Source organism: Pyxicephalus adspersus, chromosome 1 (assembly GCF_032062135.1).
Source record: "Pyxicephalus adspersus chromosome 1, UCB_Pads_2.0, whole genome shotgun sequence".
Classification (NCBI taxonomy): domain Eukaryota; kingdom Metazoa; phylum Chordata; class Amphibia; order Anura; family Pyxicephalidae; genus Pyxicephalus; species Pyxicephalus adspersus.
Genome location: NC_092858.1, coordinates 1,434,283 through 1,452,868, shown reverse-complemented (window position 1 = coordinate 1,452,868; position 18,586 = coordinate 1,434,283). Strand labels below are relative to the sequence as shown.

Below are 18,586 nucleotides of genomic sequence, written 5' to 3'. Positions count from 1 at the left end.
ATATAATGCAAAAATATAGACAGCTAGGGGCCCATTGACACCACAGTGCTTTGCAAATGTTTTCTTACATTGAGGTTCCATTCTAAGTGAATGAGCTGTAACGTTGCATTGCATTGCCGTGCATTTTGTTGGAGGGTTGGGGGTCAGGGTTGCATGAAACATAAATGTAATAATAATATAACCACTGTACATGGAGTGAATGGGCCCTAAGAGTCAGGAGGAGGCTAATTAGCAATTAAAGAATTATTCATAACTCTCAAACCACAGCTTACATAATCGAGCTGTCAGATTTTATCCACCAGGGAAGATTCATATCATATAAATACAGACATAGAATCCATAAATCGAGGAGAATGCTGAGATATGTCATTATAATTATCATGGTATTTTTGGCAAATAAACTCCATTTAGAGAAATGTATTCGTCCAGGCAGATCACTCTTCAAACCATTTTAAAATGTTATCTAAATCTGTCTTTATTTTAGTTCTCCTGTAATGCCCCTGACACCAAGACTAAGTGAGAATCAGCCAATCAGGATTCTTCATTGGACAGTTATGTCAATCTAACACTGGAAGCTTGCTGACAGGTGAGAATTATCACATTGGACTGATCCTGATTCTTCTTCCAGTTAGCAGTCTGGGGATGGGCCGGTTGTTTAACCGCAGGGATGAGGTGATTAACCTGGCTATGTCATCTGGCCGAACAAATTCTGTGCCAGGTAAACAGTTCCATCATTTCATTTTAATCTTCCTTTCTGCTTTCAGGATACTTCTAACGAGACAATACACCAAAACCACCTCACACCCCTATGAACATTCCCAGCACATTTCTATCCACACCCCATGAAATGGCCGTCAGCCTACAGGTAATAGATTGACTTCATCTGCAGGACTACAGCTCCTTGGCCATACCTGCCCCAGCATGAAGGAAGTCACTGATTGGCTCATTGTCACCTCTTCCTCCTAGGCACAGAGGGGGCATTATCCATCTGGCATTATTGTGCACATTACCACTGCAAATTGCAGATTCACCAACCTCCCCCGAGCAAGGCCTGGCTTTCCATGCCATTTATTTTAGAACATTATTCTTAGCCCCTCCCCTGAGGAGTCACAATTGGCCATTCAAACATTCCTCACATTGACTTCGATTCACCCTTTTTTTTTTTAAAGTACCTCTTTATTATATTTTTTATGCAAAACTTCAACACACACAATAACATGTTATTAATTTTACAAACCACAAAAAACAGATAAATACCAAATAACACATACAATAAAAAACAAACTCCCACTAAATCATAATACATCCAAATCCCCCAAAGTGCCCTTCCACTTCTCTATACTGTACCAAGTTGGAATATTTTCATACTATCTACTAACTCCAAGAAAGTTCCTTCCTTAAAAAACTTAACCACATACCAAAAAAGTTTCACGGCATTGGGAACATTCACCCTTTTTTTTTTTTGGTTTCAACAAAACTCTTTCAATGTGACATAAAAAGACAGAAAGAGAAATTGGTGGTAAATTAATTTAGTGGTTTTTATATCCTTTATGCTAAAATTCTAAGACTGGTACCCCTGCTTGTCTTCTTATTTTTTTTGAGCTTGCATTTTTCATTTTTATTATGTATAAGATTCCAAAATACAACATTGGGCCTAAAAAGTATGTGTGTGTGATAAATAGTTGTATATTTTGTATATGTTTTATGGAGTTTTTATATACAATTTATTTATAACTTTAGGATTTTTTATATACATTCCATATACAGATTTTTCCAGCATTTTAGATAATTTGGTTACATTATAACTGATCATATAAACTAACTACACAAGTAAAATGGGTGAATGTTCATACACACACATATATATACCTGGGATAATCCTTTTTCTATTTGTTTGGTAATTGATTTGTATTTTTTCACGTCAAAGTTTCTATACTGAAACTATATAACAATATCAAAAAATGTCCATTAGAAGATGACTGAGGTCGATTTTCATTTTTTACCATTTTTTAAGATACAAAGCATCAGATAACCGAATCACACAATATTTTAGACAACTCAAGGCAAGAATAAAAACTTATCAGTTAAAAGGCCTCTGTGCCGTGTGTTTGGTACAAATCCCCCACAAGTGTATATGTTCTTCTCCTAGGTCGGTGTTGGAAATGATGTCCAATTACACGGCGGTATCAGAAGTTGTATTAGTTGGGTTCGCTGCTAACGGCACGGTCATATGTTTGGTCACCTTTAATAATTACCTACATCAACCCATGTACCTGCTCATAGCCAACCTGGCTGCCTCCGACCTCCTATTTGACACCGTGACCTTACCAAAACTCATAGCCAAATATTGGTTTGGAGCTTCCACCATTCCCTTAAGGCTGTGCCTGTTCCAAATCTTCCTGGTGCATTATCTTGGAAGTCTGGACTCCTTTCTCTTGATGCTGATGGCTATAGATCGGAATGTGGCCATCTGCTCTCCACTACGATACACCTCCATTATCACCAATAAAGTGGTCACTATTTCCTGTGGCATCTGCTGGATTATTTTGTCATCTTCTATAAATTCAGTTGCTGCCATTTTAGCATCGCAGATCCCCCTGTGTGGCCCCAACAAGGTAAACAGTTTGTTCTGTGGCTATACGGCCTACGCGGCTTTGGCCTGTGCGGATATATCTGGCCCAAGAAAGATTGTTTTTGTCAATGCTATGGTTGTTCTTTTATTACCCCTGGGGCTAATATTAGGGTCATACATTAAAATAATAGCAGTAATCTCATCAACTCGCTCCGAGAACCTCCGGAAAGCATTTTACACCTGTGTGACCCATTTGTTGGTCATCATCTTGTATTTCACTCCTCGAATCTTTATGTACATTGTAAGTAATGTTCCTTTTGTCACAATAAAACCGGACATGAGCGTTCTGCTTCTCTCCTTGTACTCATTTATACCCCACATGGCCAATCCAATTATATATTTCCTTCGAACCAAAGAAATCAAACAGACATTGAGAAAGGCTCTTAGGAGAAGCAAGTTCAGAGAGAAAGATTGATTATCTCACGTGCCAAATGTCTGCCATCTTTTATCGCAACGATTTTACACTTATACTTATGACAATGAAAGATAAATCTAAAAAAAAATTATTTATAGGATGCTGTTGGACAATTTATGTCAAAACAATGGGCAATAATATCATAGAGATGTAATATGGAGTTGACGCCTTTGTGACTATAAAGTCTTTCACTCCTCTTGGAATGCCTAATTTTAAGTTGGCTGTGGGAATTTTGTGTGTACGCAGCTTTAGAGTCAAACCATTGAAGGTGAATTTTTAGGGCTAATAGTCAAAATGCAAACAGGGATCCTCCTTCGGTATTTCTGCAACCAGATGTATCTGATACTTAGCTGGGGTCCTGGTCTTGGTTATCATTGTCACATTGTAGTGTTATTGTCACATTGTGAGTGACAATAGATTTACAATTGGCAACATAACTTTATTTTATAACTACACATATGTCTGTGTTTTCATTTCAATACCAGGACTTTTGGTACAATATCAGTGTGCTTTTTTTACTTTTTCATTTTCTGGGAATGGAAGAGGATCATGTATTTACCTCTGTACTGATAATCAGTATTGGTGTTCGAATACGGGATGTCCTTATATTCGACCCGAATATGGCTGTTTGAATTTGGATAGACCCGACAAAAAAACAAAATTTGATGGCAAAAATTCAGATTAAAAAATTAAAGTTTAATTAATTTAGTTTAAGTTTTTTTTTTTTTTTTTTTTTTTTTTTTTTACAGGTTATCCTACAATGACATGATATCCAGCACAGTACTATTATGATACATTTGTTACATTTGTTCTAGCAGTAGAAAAATGTAACAAATGTATCATATTACTGTGCTGGAAAGTGATACTTACAGGCCATCTTCTCAATGATTGAAGCCGTGGCTGCAATCATTGTGAAGAGTGTGTGATCCCGGGGCACTACAGGTTAATTAGCTTGTAGTGCCCCGGGGATCGTAGTGGAAGTGCAGAGTTAATCCCACATGACCGTGGGAACTTTGCCGTCACAGCTGTGACTGCAGGCGATCCCCGGGCACTAGAGGTTGAATGGGGACAAGTTTCCCTATTCATCACATCTAGTGCCCTGTGTTCTGGGAGAATTTGCTATTGCAGCCCTTATAGTGCCTAAAAATAACAAGTTCTCCCACCATTGACTTTAATGGTGTCCACCCAAAAATATCACACTATTCAATCGAATAGCTGTGGAATTGAATAGTAAGATATTTGACCAGCACTACTGATAATCCTGAGCCATGGGGGGGATTTCTAGTAGCCATGTACATTCCCAGAACACAACCCTACAATATGTACATGATCACACACCAAAGTATTCATCCACAGGTCACACATGGCATTTCCAGCAAGGATCTGCCGCCAACCATTTTATGCCATAGGTCCTATAGGTATGTGATGGCATCAGTCCTGATCTGTACCAGAAAAGTATGTTGTAGGTGAGAATTGCATTCCACATTTAGAAATATATATTTCCAGAAACAGGGCAAATTTCTGCATCACTTCTGAGAAACTTATATTTCTGTCTGTATTAGTCTGTCATTTGCAATCCCTATTTAATGTACAGCGCTGTGTAATATGTTGGCGCTATATAAATCCTGTTTATTAATAATAATATAGGAGCATTCTACCTACAATACCTTTATGTTAATCCCACAAGACCTCTAACACCTTATACAGATTGTTTCACTCTTCCTTCACTTGGTTCGTTACATTACTCATTTTGTACCTTAGGGCAATTTTTTAAAAATATAGTAAAACACCCCACCCTCACAGAAGTAAAGAAATCCCCAAATGTTATATTCAACAGACCAGTAATCTAGTAAACCATAAATGTGTTCCAGTGACTACAGCTTAGAATTCATTCATTTCATGGTGTCATAGCTCTCATTAGGATATCCTCCCCGATGCAGGATATACAATTACACTTGTATTGGAGGGGGCAAGTTTTTATTCCCCAGAGTTAATTTATGCAACTTGGTTTATGATCATCAATTTCTATTTTATTAATATATTCATAGACTATAGAGACATTAAAGTAAAAATGTTTGGAGACCGTCCCTTGCCATAAATCATCTCACCACCCGCTGAATTGATTTGGCAGAAGACTTTAAAAATGATAGACAGTAAACTTATTTTGTGAAACCTTTTAGGAGTGCAACCTTATTTTCTGGAATCATGCATTTACTAATGTTTGTCATCTTGAGAACTAATAAATAAAATCCTAAATTATTAGAGGCACAGAACTACAATATCATTTACTCATATCCGTTTGCAGCGCGTAATGGGCGGGAGACCCGGGTTCTATAAATGGCGCTGACCAATGGAGATTCTCATCTTAGAATGCAGTCATATGCCCATAAAGGTTATTACCCCCACAGGTGGGCTCCTGGACCCCATAATGTAGTATATGGAAGACCATGGTGACTTTTCTGCTCAGTAAACCCAATACATGAAGGAAGGAATTATCTTAACGAGATTACTGAGGCCCTGTACAATTCTTAAAAAAAGATCTTAATGTGTACTGCATTGTATTTCATGTTGGTAAAGGAAAATACTTGCGTTGAGGTTAGAAATAATTGATGGCAATGCCTTGCTATGCCATAAGCCATCACTGCATGGCCTTACTAAGGGTCATATTTTAGGCATTTCCTATTGCCCGTCTATGGTCCCCAGTGTTCTTGTTTTGCTGTGCTCATGAAAAGATTGGACAAGGCAACAGAGATTTATGTAGGAAGGAATGGAACACAGAACACAAATATTATATCTTTATCTGTTTATTGTCTTAGCACAGTCATCACAACAGCCATTTTTTGACAGTTTCCTCCAGATATATAACAAGGATCCCATTTCTTTTGACTTCCTAAAGATCAATTAAGACAGATCCGAAATTCAGCACTAGTGGCCTGTGATTACCATGAGCCTTATAGGGGCTGTGCCATAGCCTTCCAGCAGAAGGCGCTATAAAACACATGGATTTGTTATAGACTGCAACAACCAATCCTAAATTAGTTCTGTGACCTGAACAATTGATTGGATCAGACCTTTATTTGCTTATTGGCTGTGTGTGAAAGGAGCTGGGATGCGGAATGGTATTGGCGGGGTGTTCAGATGTTTTTAGCTACTCCAAGTGTGGCTCAGGATTACCTTTTTTTTCATGTTTTATTTACCCCAAGCCACACTCGGGATTAACACTCAGGGGGTTAAAGAGACCCTGTCACCAGACTCCAGGAATAATCTTTCGATATGTTTAAACATCTCTGTTCAATTGGTGATGGTAGTTACAAATCTCCAGGCCGCAGGGTTCCTTTATGCCAAGTATTCGTATGCAGATCTAGTACGAGCAAGCCAATGAAGGGAACCAACCGGTCCCGCGGAGTAAGGGACCCACATCTCATGACCTCAGCAACCCCCTTCCATGTTTTAATGCCACTGTCCTGGCAACATCTGCCTCCCCTGTAACCCGGCATCAGCACATCCACTTATTCTCCATGTAGATTACCCCCCACCACCATAATATTTATTAAAATAAAGACATGCAGTCTATACACCAGCAACTGTCAGAACTTTTTATGCATCAACACCAAAAATCCTAAACCTGCAATGATTTTCCAGCATGATCCCATTATTATCCTCTAACAATAAAGGCTCCTCAAAAGTTGCTTCCTGAGAAACTTGTGCCTTCCAGGTCAGTTACCCTGAGAAAGGATCTCTCCAAATCTCTAAGGTCGATGTTCTTCACACCAGTGTACCATAAGCTTTAAAAATAGCTATTGTCCGAGATTCCCCATGTCAAGAAAGTAACTTCCTCCCAATACTAAAAGGTTGAAAAGACTGCTATAGGGGTACAACCCGATCTGCCTCAGAACCAAAGGGCTCACTTTTCTGATATACATCCACCAATTACATTCTCATTGTAGAGTCGCCACACCTGCGGTAATACGTGGGTGTTCCTTGATGGAGATTGGGGACAGTGGAGGTGTTCTCTGCAATGTACGAGTCCATCTCCGAATGCGCCATTACATTGCTAAGCCACCTAATTCAGTTATTTTGTAACAATAAATGACAGCAATGAGCAGTAGGACGATGACGAGCAGATTCCCAGCATTCCCCCAGACTGAACAATTACTTGTCAGTGATTTCCTGATCCCTATTTCCTCCAATAGCTCCACAAACATGACATTAATGGGTCAATATGAGGCTGGAGGTGTTATATATACACAGCACAGATGAATAAAGGTTTCAGGGTGCAGCTCATGGGGTTTGAGCCAAATCCTGGCTACCATGGGTGTTAAATATCTCTCTTCCGGATGGAGAGGGATTTCCCTTCAGGTAACCTTCCCCATTTACCGCACCGGCGAAGTATCAACGCCGGCCACGGTAAATAGGGGAGCAACAGCAAGGAGGGGGCACTGGAGCTCCGGCAGTTCCTAACACCCCCTGGCCTATCCGTTGACCGATCGGCCACGGGACGTCAGGCCGGAACAATTTACCAACTAGGCCCTATCTGGCCTAAAGGCTGGAGTTTGCCAATCCCTGCTATAGAATTTACAATGGCAGCATTAGGAAAGCCCATCGACTGTAGAAGGTTTTCATCATTCAAGGAATTAGTTGAAAATGTAACCACTATAGCAGAGCTTTATACCCTCATCCAAAGCCATCACCACTTCTTTACATTCGTCCATTACTATGATCACTTTGCTGAATATACATGACAAATGTACAATGCATAGGCATACCGTGGCATCTGATCCTTTCTGGAAGGGGAATAAATCTTCGCTCTGCTCTTCTCCCCAAACACCGTTCTCCCGTGAGTTGCAGAATATCTTGTTGGTGACTCCAGAGAGGTCAAACCGGGGATTGAAGTGCAGCAACAAGTTTTCAGGATCTTTCCCCAGGTTTATGGCAAAGCTAGAAATACAAAACAGCAATTATTGTACTCTGACAAACCTGTGATATAAAATATTGGAGTTATTCCCACCTAATGACATTTTATAATAAAGAATCCCAGCAATGTTAGAGATTTAAATCCTTAAACAAATAAAGTTCCCATATAAAGTACCTAACGTGAACCTGTGGTCAGGACATGGACATTCAAATATTAAGGTGTCAATAAATCATAAGAGCTTTAAAACAATTGCAGATCTTTGTACGTTCCAGCACTGAAATCATCAATCCTCAAACTCCACCAGGAAATATGTAAAGCAGAACCACGCAGGTAACAGCACCTGGGAGCAGCAAACTGCAAGTAAGAGAGTTGGAAGGGACATTAGATTGTGAGCGTCTTAGAGGGACAGCTAGTCACATGACTATGGACTTTGTACAGCGCTGCATAATATGTCAGTGCTATATAAATACTGTGTAATAACTGCAGGAAAGTCTTTAGGCTACAACTACACAAACAATTTGTCACCTTTGACAGTTGCATGCAAAAAAATGGTTCCCAGACTCTTCCATTAACTTGGACATAGGACCAGTATTGCGGCTGAACATTCCCGCTCTGAAATCGTTCCTAAGGTGATTGGAACCATATTGGTGCAACTTCAACAAAAGAACAAAATGCCATCCTTCTCTCATTTGAACCAATAATTACATCTTCATGAGAAGTTTTTCCGGATCACCCTCACTTTTCTGGTCCAAGCAGTAACAAGAAAGACAGGCACTCCATGTAATACCTCTGTACTGACAGAAGGGGGAGCTGAGGAGTCACTGTCTGGAGGGGCATTGGAAGAGGCTTGGCAGGTGATGTTACATTGCAGGCCCACAAATAAATGTTTACTGAAAAGTCCATCACCTGCTATATGTTGCAGCCCAGGAGAGAATATAACAGAGTATAAGTCAGTCCCACAATTCAGGGAAAGCAGCTGATGGTCATTAAGTCATCAGAAGTAGTTTTATCCAAGTTATTACCACAAGCTGGAAGGTCTCTTGGTAGAAATTTAATATAAATTGGAATTAAGGAAAGCCCTCCTATTAAAAATTACTATAATGTGGGAAAGTAGTTTGTATGATACATACAGAGCACACTATTGTATATTGCACCATGCACAGAGCGGACATGTATCCAGGTTATTGCATATAATGACATCAGACACATACACCTTATACACATCGGGATCACATCAAGACTTACTCTGTGCAATCCTCTGCAATGAAGCCCTTCACCTTTATGAATTGGCCGTGTCTCACAAGGAGGTTGTTCACAATCACACCCTGTATGAGAGAAACACAAGAAGTTAGATTTACTCCACGTACAAGGAATGATAATTACCCCCAACATACCACAGAGAGGGGAACAGCTATAAAATATAGGGGGCAGAGTATAAGGGAAAATATTGAACATTCCTTGGAATTCAACTTTGAATGTAATAACCTGTGCATTGCCACATCTCAGAAAATAACCTTCCTATCTACTAAGCAGCACAGAACTCCCACAGCCTAATGGAGCCCATGATACCCCATGGTGCTCATGATATCCTATTGGTGCCCTTACTCACTTGCCCTTCCATGCTCTTTCCTTGCTGAGACACTTATGAAGAGCTGCCCTCACCCTTCCTCTTATTTAGAACGGGCTGCTCAGGGTGTAACCAATCATTAGGACGGGTGTAACCCCACATCCACCAATCACTGGACTGGAGAGGATATTTCAGAATTGCCTGATTATAAGACCAAATATTTGGTATCACACACCTGACCCAAGCATGCAGATAACGATGGTACAAGTTGTGCATTCCCATTGTAGGTCAGTGATTCAGAGGATCAGAACAACAACCAGGCCAGCAATGGCAGCTTCCATCAGTGAGCATAAAACACAAAACAATGGCAGCCATCAGAACACGGGGCCCGGTGTATGACCCCAATACTGGGAAGGTCAATAGGAACAATCCCTCATACTGCAAATTGCTCTTGATTGAAAACAAGCTGAACTCTTCAGTTGAAGTTTCACAAGTGAACACTAATAGGGATCTGCTGAATGGTGATCCAGTCCCAATGTTAGGACTCCAAGTGTCAGTTCTGTATATGGGACCCCCAGTGTCAGTGTGTCCCCAAGGACCCCAAGTCAGAGGTGCCATATTGTATTTTGTATGGACAAAAAGAATATTCTGGGCACTCCATTTATTTAATGGCCAATGAACAGATGACTTTATGGGGGGTTGTGAATGTGGTGTGTTTCTGCCAATGGTTCCACATTTGGCACGTTTTGCCGTCATGAATATCTGGATATTTGGTGATTTCTGATCCAACATGGATTGTCATTAGGCCTGAAGGAAGACGTCACCATTATTCATGAGAATAAAGTAGACGAAGTCTTTGTGATCTCTGTAAGAGGTAACAAATACCTGGAAGTGTCACACTGACATATAACTGAACATTCATGGATAAGAAGAGAAATATCCGATACTCCGGCCATTTTACCCTCCTAACAGCCATGTTTGTCACACACACCAATGTTTTGTTGGAATTGGGGAGATTTCCCATATTTACCCCCGGTTACACCAGGACATGAAATTACAGTTGTCCCCAGGGACTGGACATTACTAAGAACCCGATAGGTATTTTAACCCTTTCCCATGATAAAATGTCTATTCTTGTGCTCTGTACCCCCACCGGAGACATTTCCCGGTACTTTATCTCCTTGTGACCCCCTTATCACTGGCACAAAGCAAGGAAAATGGTTCAATGGGAACACTTTAAGCAATAAAGCTTTCTTCAGTGTTTGCTACAAAAATGGAAACCAATTTTTGCCATGTGATGTGAAGCTACTGCCACCAGTGGTCCCAATAAAGAGGTACTACAAGTCCCAGCCTGCCCTGACTGTAGCAGGCATCAGGTACTGGAAATAGTTTGTCAGCTACCAAGACATGCTGGGACTATCCCTCAGATGATGGAAGATGCTGGGATGTGTAGTACCTTTATAGGTGATGCCATAACGTGATATTCATAAGGGGTCTGCTGGGATCTGCACTTCTTTATCAGACCATGCTGGGTCTTATTTTTTTTACTAGAGGACGCAGGGTCTAGGTATTCTTTTATCAGACCATGCTGGGTCTTATTTTTTTACTAGAGGACGCAGGGTCTGGGTATTCTTTTATCAGACCATGCTGGGTGTTTTAGTCCTTTACCAGGTCTCGTGTCCTCCAGCAGTAGCAGGGTGCACTAACCTATAATGATGGTGCTGATGAGGGTCACCCCGGCAGTCTGACGAGCAGGAGGTAGATGTAGCGTGTGTATGGTGGGGGGAGGTGCAGGGTCATGTCCCCCTCCCAGCTCTGAGGGTTCTTTTTAGGATGGCAGTGAATCATGATATGCTCAGTGACTTAGCCAGTAAAGTCTTCCCATTGTGCTTCACCAGCACCCTACATTAAAGTTAATTTCTCCCCCTCCCAAGCAGCAAAAAGATTCAGTTTGGTAAATAATTGTTTTTACATTGTGCACTTCATTTACTCCCCCCCAACCCGGGAATATCTGAGGTGCCCCCTCATATTGTAACCCTGACTACAGAAACTGGAATATTAAGGAATAAATGTGGCTGCAATAAGAGTTAAACAATCCAACATTCTGGTTTATATGAAATTCAGTGTTATCCCAAGTAGTATTTAGCTAATGATTGTTAAATCATCAGAACACGTTTTATTCTGTTTGCCTCAAGCTCTAAATATTAAAAATAAAACACTTTATGTAAGGGATAATGGAGAAAGACCCCATATTTATCATTAACATGGAGGGTGGGGGTAAGTCATATTGACTATACAGATATTGCACCATGCACAGAGCGGACATGTATCCAGGTTATTGCATATAATGACATCACACAGATATAAGTTATACATCGGGATCACATCAAGACTTACTCTGTGCACTCCTCTGCAATGAGCCCCTTCACCTCTACAGATTGGCCGGGTTTCACAGTGAGGTTGTTCACAATCACACCCTACATGGGAGACATATTATACACCATGTATAAGAGAGGACGGAGGAGGATTACCCCCAACATACCACAGAAAGGGTGACACCGGCTACCCCCAGCATAATAAATATTTACATTACCCCCCCTCTAACTTCCATGGACCCGAACAACAAAAAACCTGCCACAAGCCGCAAACTTGACACCTTAAGTTTGCGAGCACCGCCACACCCTGACCGACCGTTGTAATGCTTCCCTCAGACTCAGCAACCACAAATCATTACGCACAGCATTAGGGGGAACGCCATCCCCTCGTAAAATTAATCCAAGATCAGACTCCAACTCCCTATGCCTTGCCACCAAGCCCCCAATCTTACCCATAAAGCGCCCCACCTCCTTATTAACCTTTATGCGCGCCTTATTTAATCGCTCGACCGAACGAGCCTGCCTCCATGCCAATCGACCCACCATTTCCGACCATACCAAGATGGTCCCAGGGAATGCCTCCCCGAGTCGTAAACAATCAAACTTGATGTCACGAATCAATTCCCTCATAGGCCGAAACCCTAAATCATTTCCACCCACATGAAGGATCAGCACATCAGGAGCTCTATCCAGGCCGGCAAACCTGTTCACCTCAGGGACAACCCGCCTCCACTGCATACCCGGGATCCCAATCCAATGCACCCGTGCCACCTCCCTCTGTGAACCCAATTGCCTACCATTCTGCCGCACATTCGCCCTTCTGGCCCCCCAAGACACGTATGAATGGCCCAAGATCCACACCAAACACGCCGGCTGATCTGCAACAAAAAGAAAAACACCTTACTAGCACCACAATGCCGTACAACAAAAAGAAAAAACCAACCCACAAATCAGCCCTTCATCCCATTCCAACAACATGCACCCGCATTTACTACAACAAATGCGGCCGCACATACAAACGGAACTCATGAGATTCCCACCGACCAATCTTTTTTATTACCTCCGGGCCCAAACCCCACCTAGCAGCCTCCGTGGCTGCCCCGATTCTAAAAGAATGAGCAGCATACTCACCAGGACTCCTGCCCGCCGCCTCTACACATCGTCTGAACACTGACACATATTGAAAGCGAGTTACGAAAGACCTATCTCCATGCAGAAACAAAGGCCCACCTCCCCTTGGCCTCAGCATCCTGTAGACCTCTCAGTACCAGGCGAGTCCCCTTGCCCACCTGATCCATCTTAGACTTATAGATCCACACCCATAACTCACTACCCAGCACCTTAACATCACCCAAACGCAGGCCCCCCTCACTTCGTTTACTAGGAGATACCACTTCACCCACCCGCAATGCTGCAAAAAACGTTAAAACAAATACAGCCTTAAAAAGTACAGCCTCAAAAACACTAAAGCACACTGTTCCAAGACTGCGACAGATTTCCTCTAACAGTCCAAACGACACTGGCCGTCTGCTATCACCCGGCCCCTCCCCTTTCTATAGCCTTTCATTGCCTGGCGAACCAGAAAGCATTTGGTGCTATCCGCCCGCCCCAAAATTTTAAATAAAAAGGCCAAGGCCGCCAACTTTTTGCGCATGACACTACTGGATACCCCCTTCTGAAAATTCCACAATAAAAACATTAAAACCATCTCCTCCCCACCCAAACTGTGTTCCAACCCTCGCTCATCTTCCAGAAACACCAACCATTCCCTCCAGATACCGACATAGGCCCTCCAAGTCCCCAAATTCCTGATTAACTCAACTAGTGCCCCCATATCACTGACCATAAATCCACTGGACAAGGAGTCCCTCGCACGTCTGCCCCAGGCGCCAACTCCCGAAATCGATCCCACTGAAAACGAGAAAGAGAGTCCGCAATTACATTCTCGTACCCAGGAACATGCACAGCCCGTACATAAACATTCAACTGTAAGCATAACAGAACCAAATGTTGTAACAGACAGATCACCTGTGGGGAAGATGCAGAATTATTGTTCGTAACCTCCACCACACACATGTTGTCGCAATGGAATCTAACCTTCCGATTCTGTAGCAAAGGACCCCAGAACGTTAAGGACACCACAAGCGGAAACAGTTCAAGTAAAACCAAATTTTTACACAAACCCAGCCCCTGCCAATCTTCCGGCCATGCCTCCGCACGCCAACGTCCGGCAAAATAAGCCCCATATCCCGAGCTCCCAGCTGCATCCGTCCAAAGGTCTAACACCCCATTATCCACCGGGGCTTCCATCCAAAGCGACCGCCCATTATACTGATCCAAAAATTGCCTCCAAACCCCCAAATCCCTCCGGAATACCTTCGTCAACCGAACAAAATGCTCAGGCCTCCTAACCCCTGCTGTAGCCGCTGCCAGCCGTCGGCTGAAAATCCTCCCCATTGGCATAATCCTGCATGCAAAATTCAACTTTCCCAACATGGATTGCAACTCCTTCAAACGTATTTTTTCCAAACAACAAGCCCTCTGAACCTCCTCCTTAAGTGCCACCAGCTTGTCCTCTGGTTACCTGCACTCCATGCGGACAGAGTCCAAAACTATCCCAAAAAACGACAACTCGGTCACTGGGCCAACGGTTTTGTCACCAGCTAAGGGCACGCCAAATTGTTCCGCCACATGTTCCAAGGTACCCAGCAGGTTGGCACAAACCATAGACCCACTAGGTCCAACACACAAAAAATCAAGATAATGGATGATGGACTGGACACCTGCTACCTCCTTTACAACCCATTCGAAAAACGAGCTAAACATCTCAAACAATGAACATGATATAGAATAACCCATGGGCAAACATATATCCACATAAAAAGCCCCTTCCCAACAACAACCCAGCAGCCAGAAACTATCAGGATGCACTGGTAGTAAACGAAACGCTGACTCAACATCAGCCTTAGCCATCAGGCATCCCCTCCCAGCCCGCAGAACCAATTCAACCGCTACATCAAAAGAAGTATAAACAACCCTGCACAGCTCAGGCGCAGTACCATCGTTAACCGATTCTCCTTTGGGATGTGACAAATGATGGATCATCCGAAATTGATCTGGCTCCCGCTTGGGTACCACACCCAAAGGGGAAACTACCAAATTCTCAAGTGGCAGAGCCCCAAAAGGCCCTGCCATGCAACCCAAAGCAACCTCTTTTTTCAACTTGGCAGTGACAACCCCAGGATTTAGCAACGCTGAGCGCAAGTTATTCTGTACCCTGCGTATACTCACCCACTCACAGGGGATCCTGAAACCCTCCGCCAACGCCCTTGCTGCCCTCTGATCCGGGTACTTAGAAAATGACCCATGTTTTCCAGCCTCACCCGGGTCCTCCCTCTTTCCCGCAAGCTCGTTGGGAAGCCCTTGCCCCCTAACCAGACACCGGGCCCCTGGATGTGCCCCCCCACAACCGGAACATTCATGCTTGAATCTACAGGGGCCCTGAATTTGCACGCTACCTCATTAAACAACCAACAAAGGCCTTTTTCTTACCTGCCAAGGATCCCACCCCTCCAGAACCCCCAGTGTTTCCAAGAAACACTCCAGAACCCCCAGTGTTTCCAAGGGCTGATGGGAAATCCTCGCCGACGTCATCAAACGCATCCAAAGGCTGATGTCCTTATGATCCCAACGCATTCCAGGCCTCATCGCCTTCTGCTGTCTAAATTGCTCATCATACCGAAGCCAAGCAAGGCCCCCATATACCCTATAGGCCTCACTAATAGCATCCAGGTAACAAAAAAGCGCCGAACAATTATCCGGCGCCTTTTCCCCCACAATACTTGCCAAAATTGCAAATGCCTGCAACCAATTCTGAAAAGTCCTCGGGATCAAACGCCACAACCCTTTTTCATCCCCAGAGCGCTTGCCCTCCCCGGGCTTCATATCCCGCCCACCAAAACGCTCAACCGGCAACAAAGAGAATATCTCCACATATTCCCCTTTCCAAATTTTATCTCTCGTCTCTGGCGCCAAGTGAGCGCCTAAAGGGCCTTCAAAGCAGACATAGACTTCCCCTTTGGCACCATCAGCCACTCCCTGAGAGACCACCTCCCCACCGCCATCCTTGCTGCCACTCCCTTCAGCCCCCAGAAGCATTGCATTCGCATTCCCCCCAGTACCAGCAGACCCTTCAACTAAAACTCCACCACAGCTTCGCACTGGCCCCTCTCCCACAACCACAGGCACTCTATCCACCATCTCCACAGCCCTGTCCTTATGTCCGTCCCCAGAAGCAACACCTTTGGCAGACCGGCCAGCAAATTTCAAAAACAAATCCCTCAATCCCATCAATAACTCCCCCCCCCAAAACTATCCCCCCGACCTTCTTCCACTTGCTGGCAAACCTGCCTCCCCCCACTCATCCTTGTGCCCTTCTTTCCCATTCCATGCATCACAACACTTTGCTCATTCCCCCCGGACCCCCCTCCCTCTCCCCGCATACCCCAGATCCCCAAATACTCACAAGGCTGCCGGGCTTCTTCCAAGCCCGCGGATGCCTCACTGCACTGATGCCGCACCGCTGGTCTGCTGTCCACCTCCTGGACCTCCCCCTCCGAAAAGGGCTCCTCCAGCATGCTCCGGTCTTCCTCTTCGCCCAGTGCCGGGCCCCGCAGAACGACATCATCACCGAGCGCCTCCGCTAACCCGGAACTTCCTCCCAAAGCTGACCTTTGCAGGACCCGCCTTGGACTCCGCCCACCAGGACACAGGTCAGAGCCCGCTGCCACTGATCCACTGCTGTTCCTCCTCAGACCAGATGCAACTGCCTCATGGACCTCCCTCAAGACTGGATCGCCGCTTGCCTCCATCACCACCCCGGACATCGCGTCACCCTGCCCGCCAGCACCTCTCCGGGCGGCGCCGACCGCCGTAAGTACTTCCTCCTCCATGCTCTTATCCAATCCCCGCCCTCCTCTCCGCAAAGACCGGCCCCTTGGTGCAACCTCCCGCTGTCAATCTCCTGTGGGGTCCCGCCTACGGTGAGGATTCCTCCCGGCTCCTCCGCTGGAATCATTAGACCGTCTTTTTACCGGAGGAGCTGGAGGGTCCCTTGCAGCGGCGCTGAACCCTGGGGGTCACACTGGGACTCAAGCGCTCCGGCGGCCTTGACTGCCGAGCGCGTCTAGAAAGGGGGGCTCCGCATATGCTTCCCCCTCGACCCCTTGCAATGCGGTAGCTAGTTGTGCTTCCAGCCACCCTGCTCCTCTTGATTCTGCAGCATGCTTCAGCTTCTCCATTAGGGCTTCAACGTCAGTCATCCTGAATAACTCAATGCAGTTCAACAGCAAAATTTTCAAGGTTCTGCTCCCACCCCAGAAAACCCTGCTTTTTAAACCCATGATTTTGAACTATTAACCTCTTTCTTAACATCCTTGCACGAGGTGTCTTCACCTTCTCAACCCCCCAGTTTTTTTTTTGAACTTTTAACCCCCCTTCTCTTACTTCGCATTTTTCTCCTTCACCTCCACATGGCTCCTCTTGAACTTTTCACCCCTCTTTTTCGGCCTTCAATACTCCCCCTGTCATGAGGCCCTTCGCCTATCCTGTTGGCATCAGGTACTGGAAATAGTTCATCAGCTACCAAGACATGCTGGGACTATCCCTCAGATGATGGAAGATGCTGGGATGTGTAGTACCTTTATAGGTGATGCCATAACGTGATATTCATAAGGGGTCTGCTGGGATCTGCACTTCTTTATCAGACCATGCTGGGTCTTATTTTTTTTACTAGAGGACGCAGGGTCTAGGTATTCTTTTATCAGACCATGCTGGGTCTTATTTTTTTACTAGAGGACGCAGGGTCTGGGTATTCTTTTATCAGACCATGCTGGGTGTTTTAGTCCTTTACCAGGTCTCGTGTCCTCCAGCAGTAGCAGGGTGCACTAACCTATAATGATGGTGCTGATGAGGGTCACCCCGGCAGTCTGACGAGCAGGAGGTAGATGTAGCGTGTGTATGGTGGGGGGAGGTGCAGGGTCATGTCCCCCTCCCAGCTCTGAGGGTTCTTTTTAGGATGGCAGTGAATCATGATATGCTCAGTGACTTAGCCAGTAAAGTCTTCCCATTGTGCTTCACCAGCACCCTACATTAAAGTTAATTTCTCCCCCTCCCAAGCAGCAAAAAGATTCAGTTTGGTAAATAATTGTTTTTACATTGTGCACTTCATTTACTCCCCCCCAACCCGGGAATATCTGAGGTGCCCCCTCATATTGTAACCCTGACTACAGAAACATTAGCACATGGAGGCTGTTGGTTCAAGTCATCATTTCACAGACATGGCACTGTACAGAGGGATGTTGGCAACTCCACTGAAAGTCTGATTGTTCTGGTAGCCCCAAGTGTCTCTGTATAATAATGCCGGGACCAGCGGGTCAATGTATAATTCTTTTAGTATCCCACCTGTTGGTGTATTAATATAACCAAGGATCTACAATTGGCACGGCGAAGCTACATTCCCTGGAACCAAATCTGGAATCCCTTGCAATAGAGGCAAGCAGCAACGTCTCCGCCATGAAGAACAGGTGAAGGAAGAAACAACTACAGTGTGGCGAGAACTTGGCAAAGCCAGCTGATGTATACTCGGAGCGGCTCAGGTGGTCCTTCCAAAGAACCAGTGGTG

The 18,586-nt window shown here is 44.4% G+C and overlaps 2 protein-coding genes across 2 annotated transcripts; one reads left to right on the top strand and one right to left on the bottom strand.

Moving 5' to 3' along the window:
- Positions 1–2,165: 2,165 nt before the first annotated feature.
- On the top strand, positions 2,166–3,047 carry LOC140321789 (olfactory receptor 2M3-like). The gene has a single exon (XM_072398575.1). The coding sequence runs from the start codon at positions 2,166–2,168 to the stop codon at positions 3,045–3,047; it is 882 nt and encodes a 293-aa protein (XP_072254676.1).
- A 4,634-nt stretch (positions 3,048–7,681) lies between these two features.
- On the bottom strand, positions 7,682–9,598 carry LOC140321788 (galectin-1-like). Its single transcript, XM_072398574.1, has 3 exons — positions 9,572–9,598; positions 9,208–9,287; positions 7,682–7,985 (listed from the first exon to the last, which is right to left on the bottom strand). The coding sequence occupies exons 1-3, from the start codon at positions 9,581–9,583 to the stop codon at positions 7,682–7,684; spliced, it is 396 nt and encodes a 131-aa protein (XP_072254675.1). The 5' UTR covers positions 9,584–9,598.
- Between the last annotated feature and the right edge of the window lie 8,988 nt (positions 9,599–18,586).

Excerpts from the sequence above, each read along its gene's own strand:
- LOC140321788 (XM_072398574.1), bottom strand. Across the intron at positions 7,986-9,207 it reads ATTGCAGAGGATTGCACAGA|CTTTGCCATAAACCTGGGGA; the intron begins GTAAGTCTTGAT and ends TTGTATTTCTAG.
- LOC140321789 (XM_072398575.1), top strand. The coding sequence starts at position 2,166 with ATGTCCAATTACACGGCGGTATCAGAAGTTGTATTAGTTGGGTTCGCT.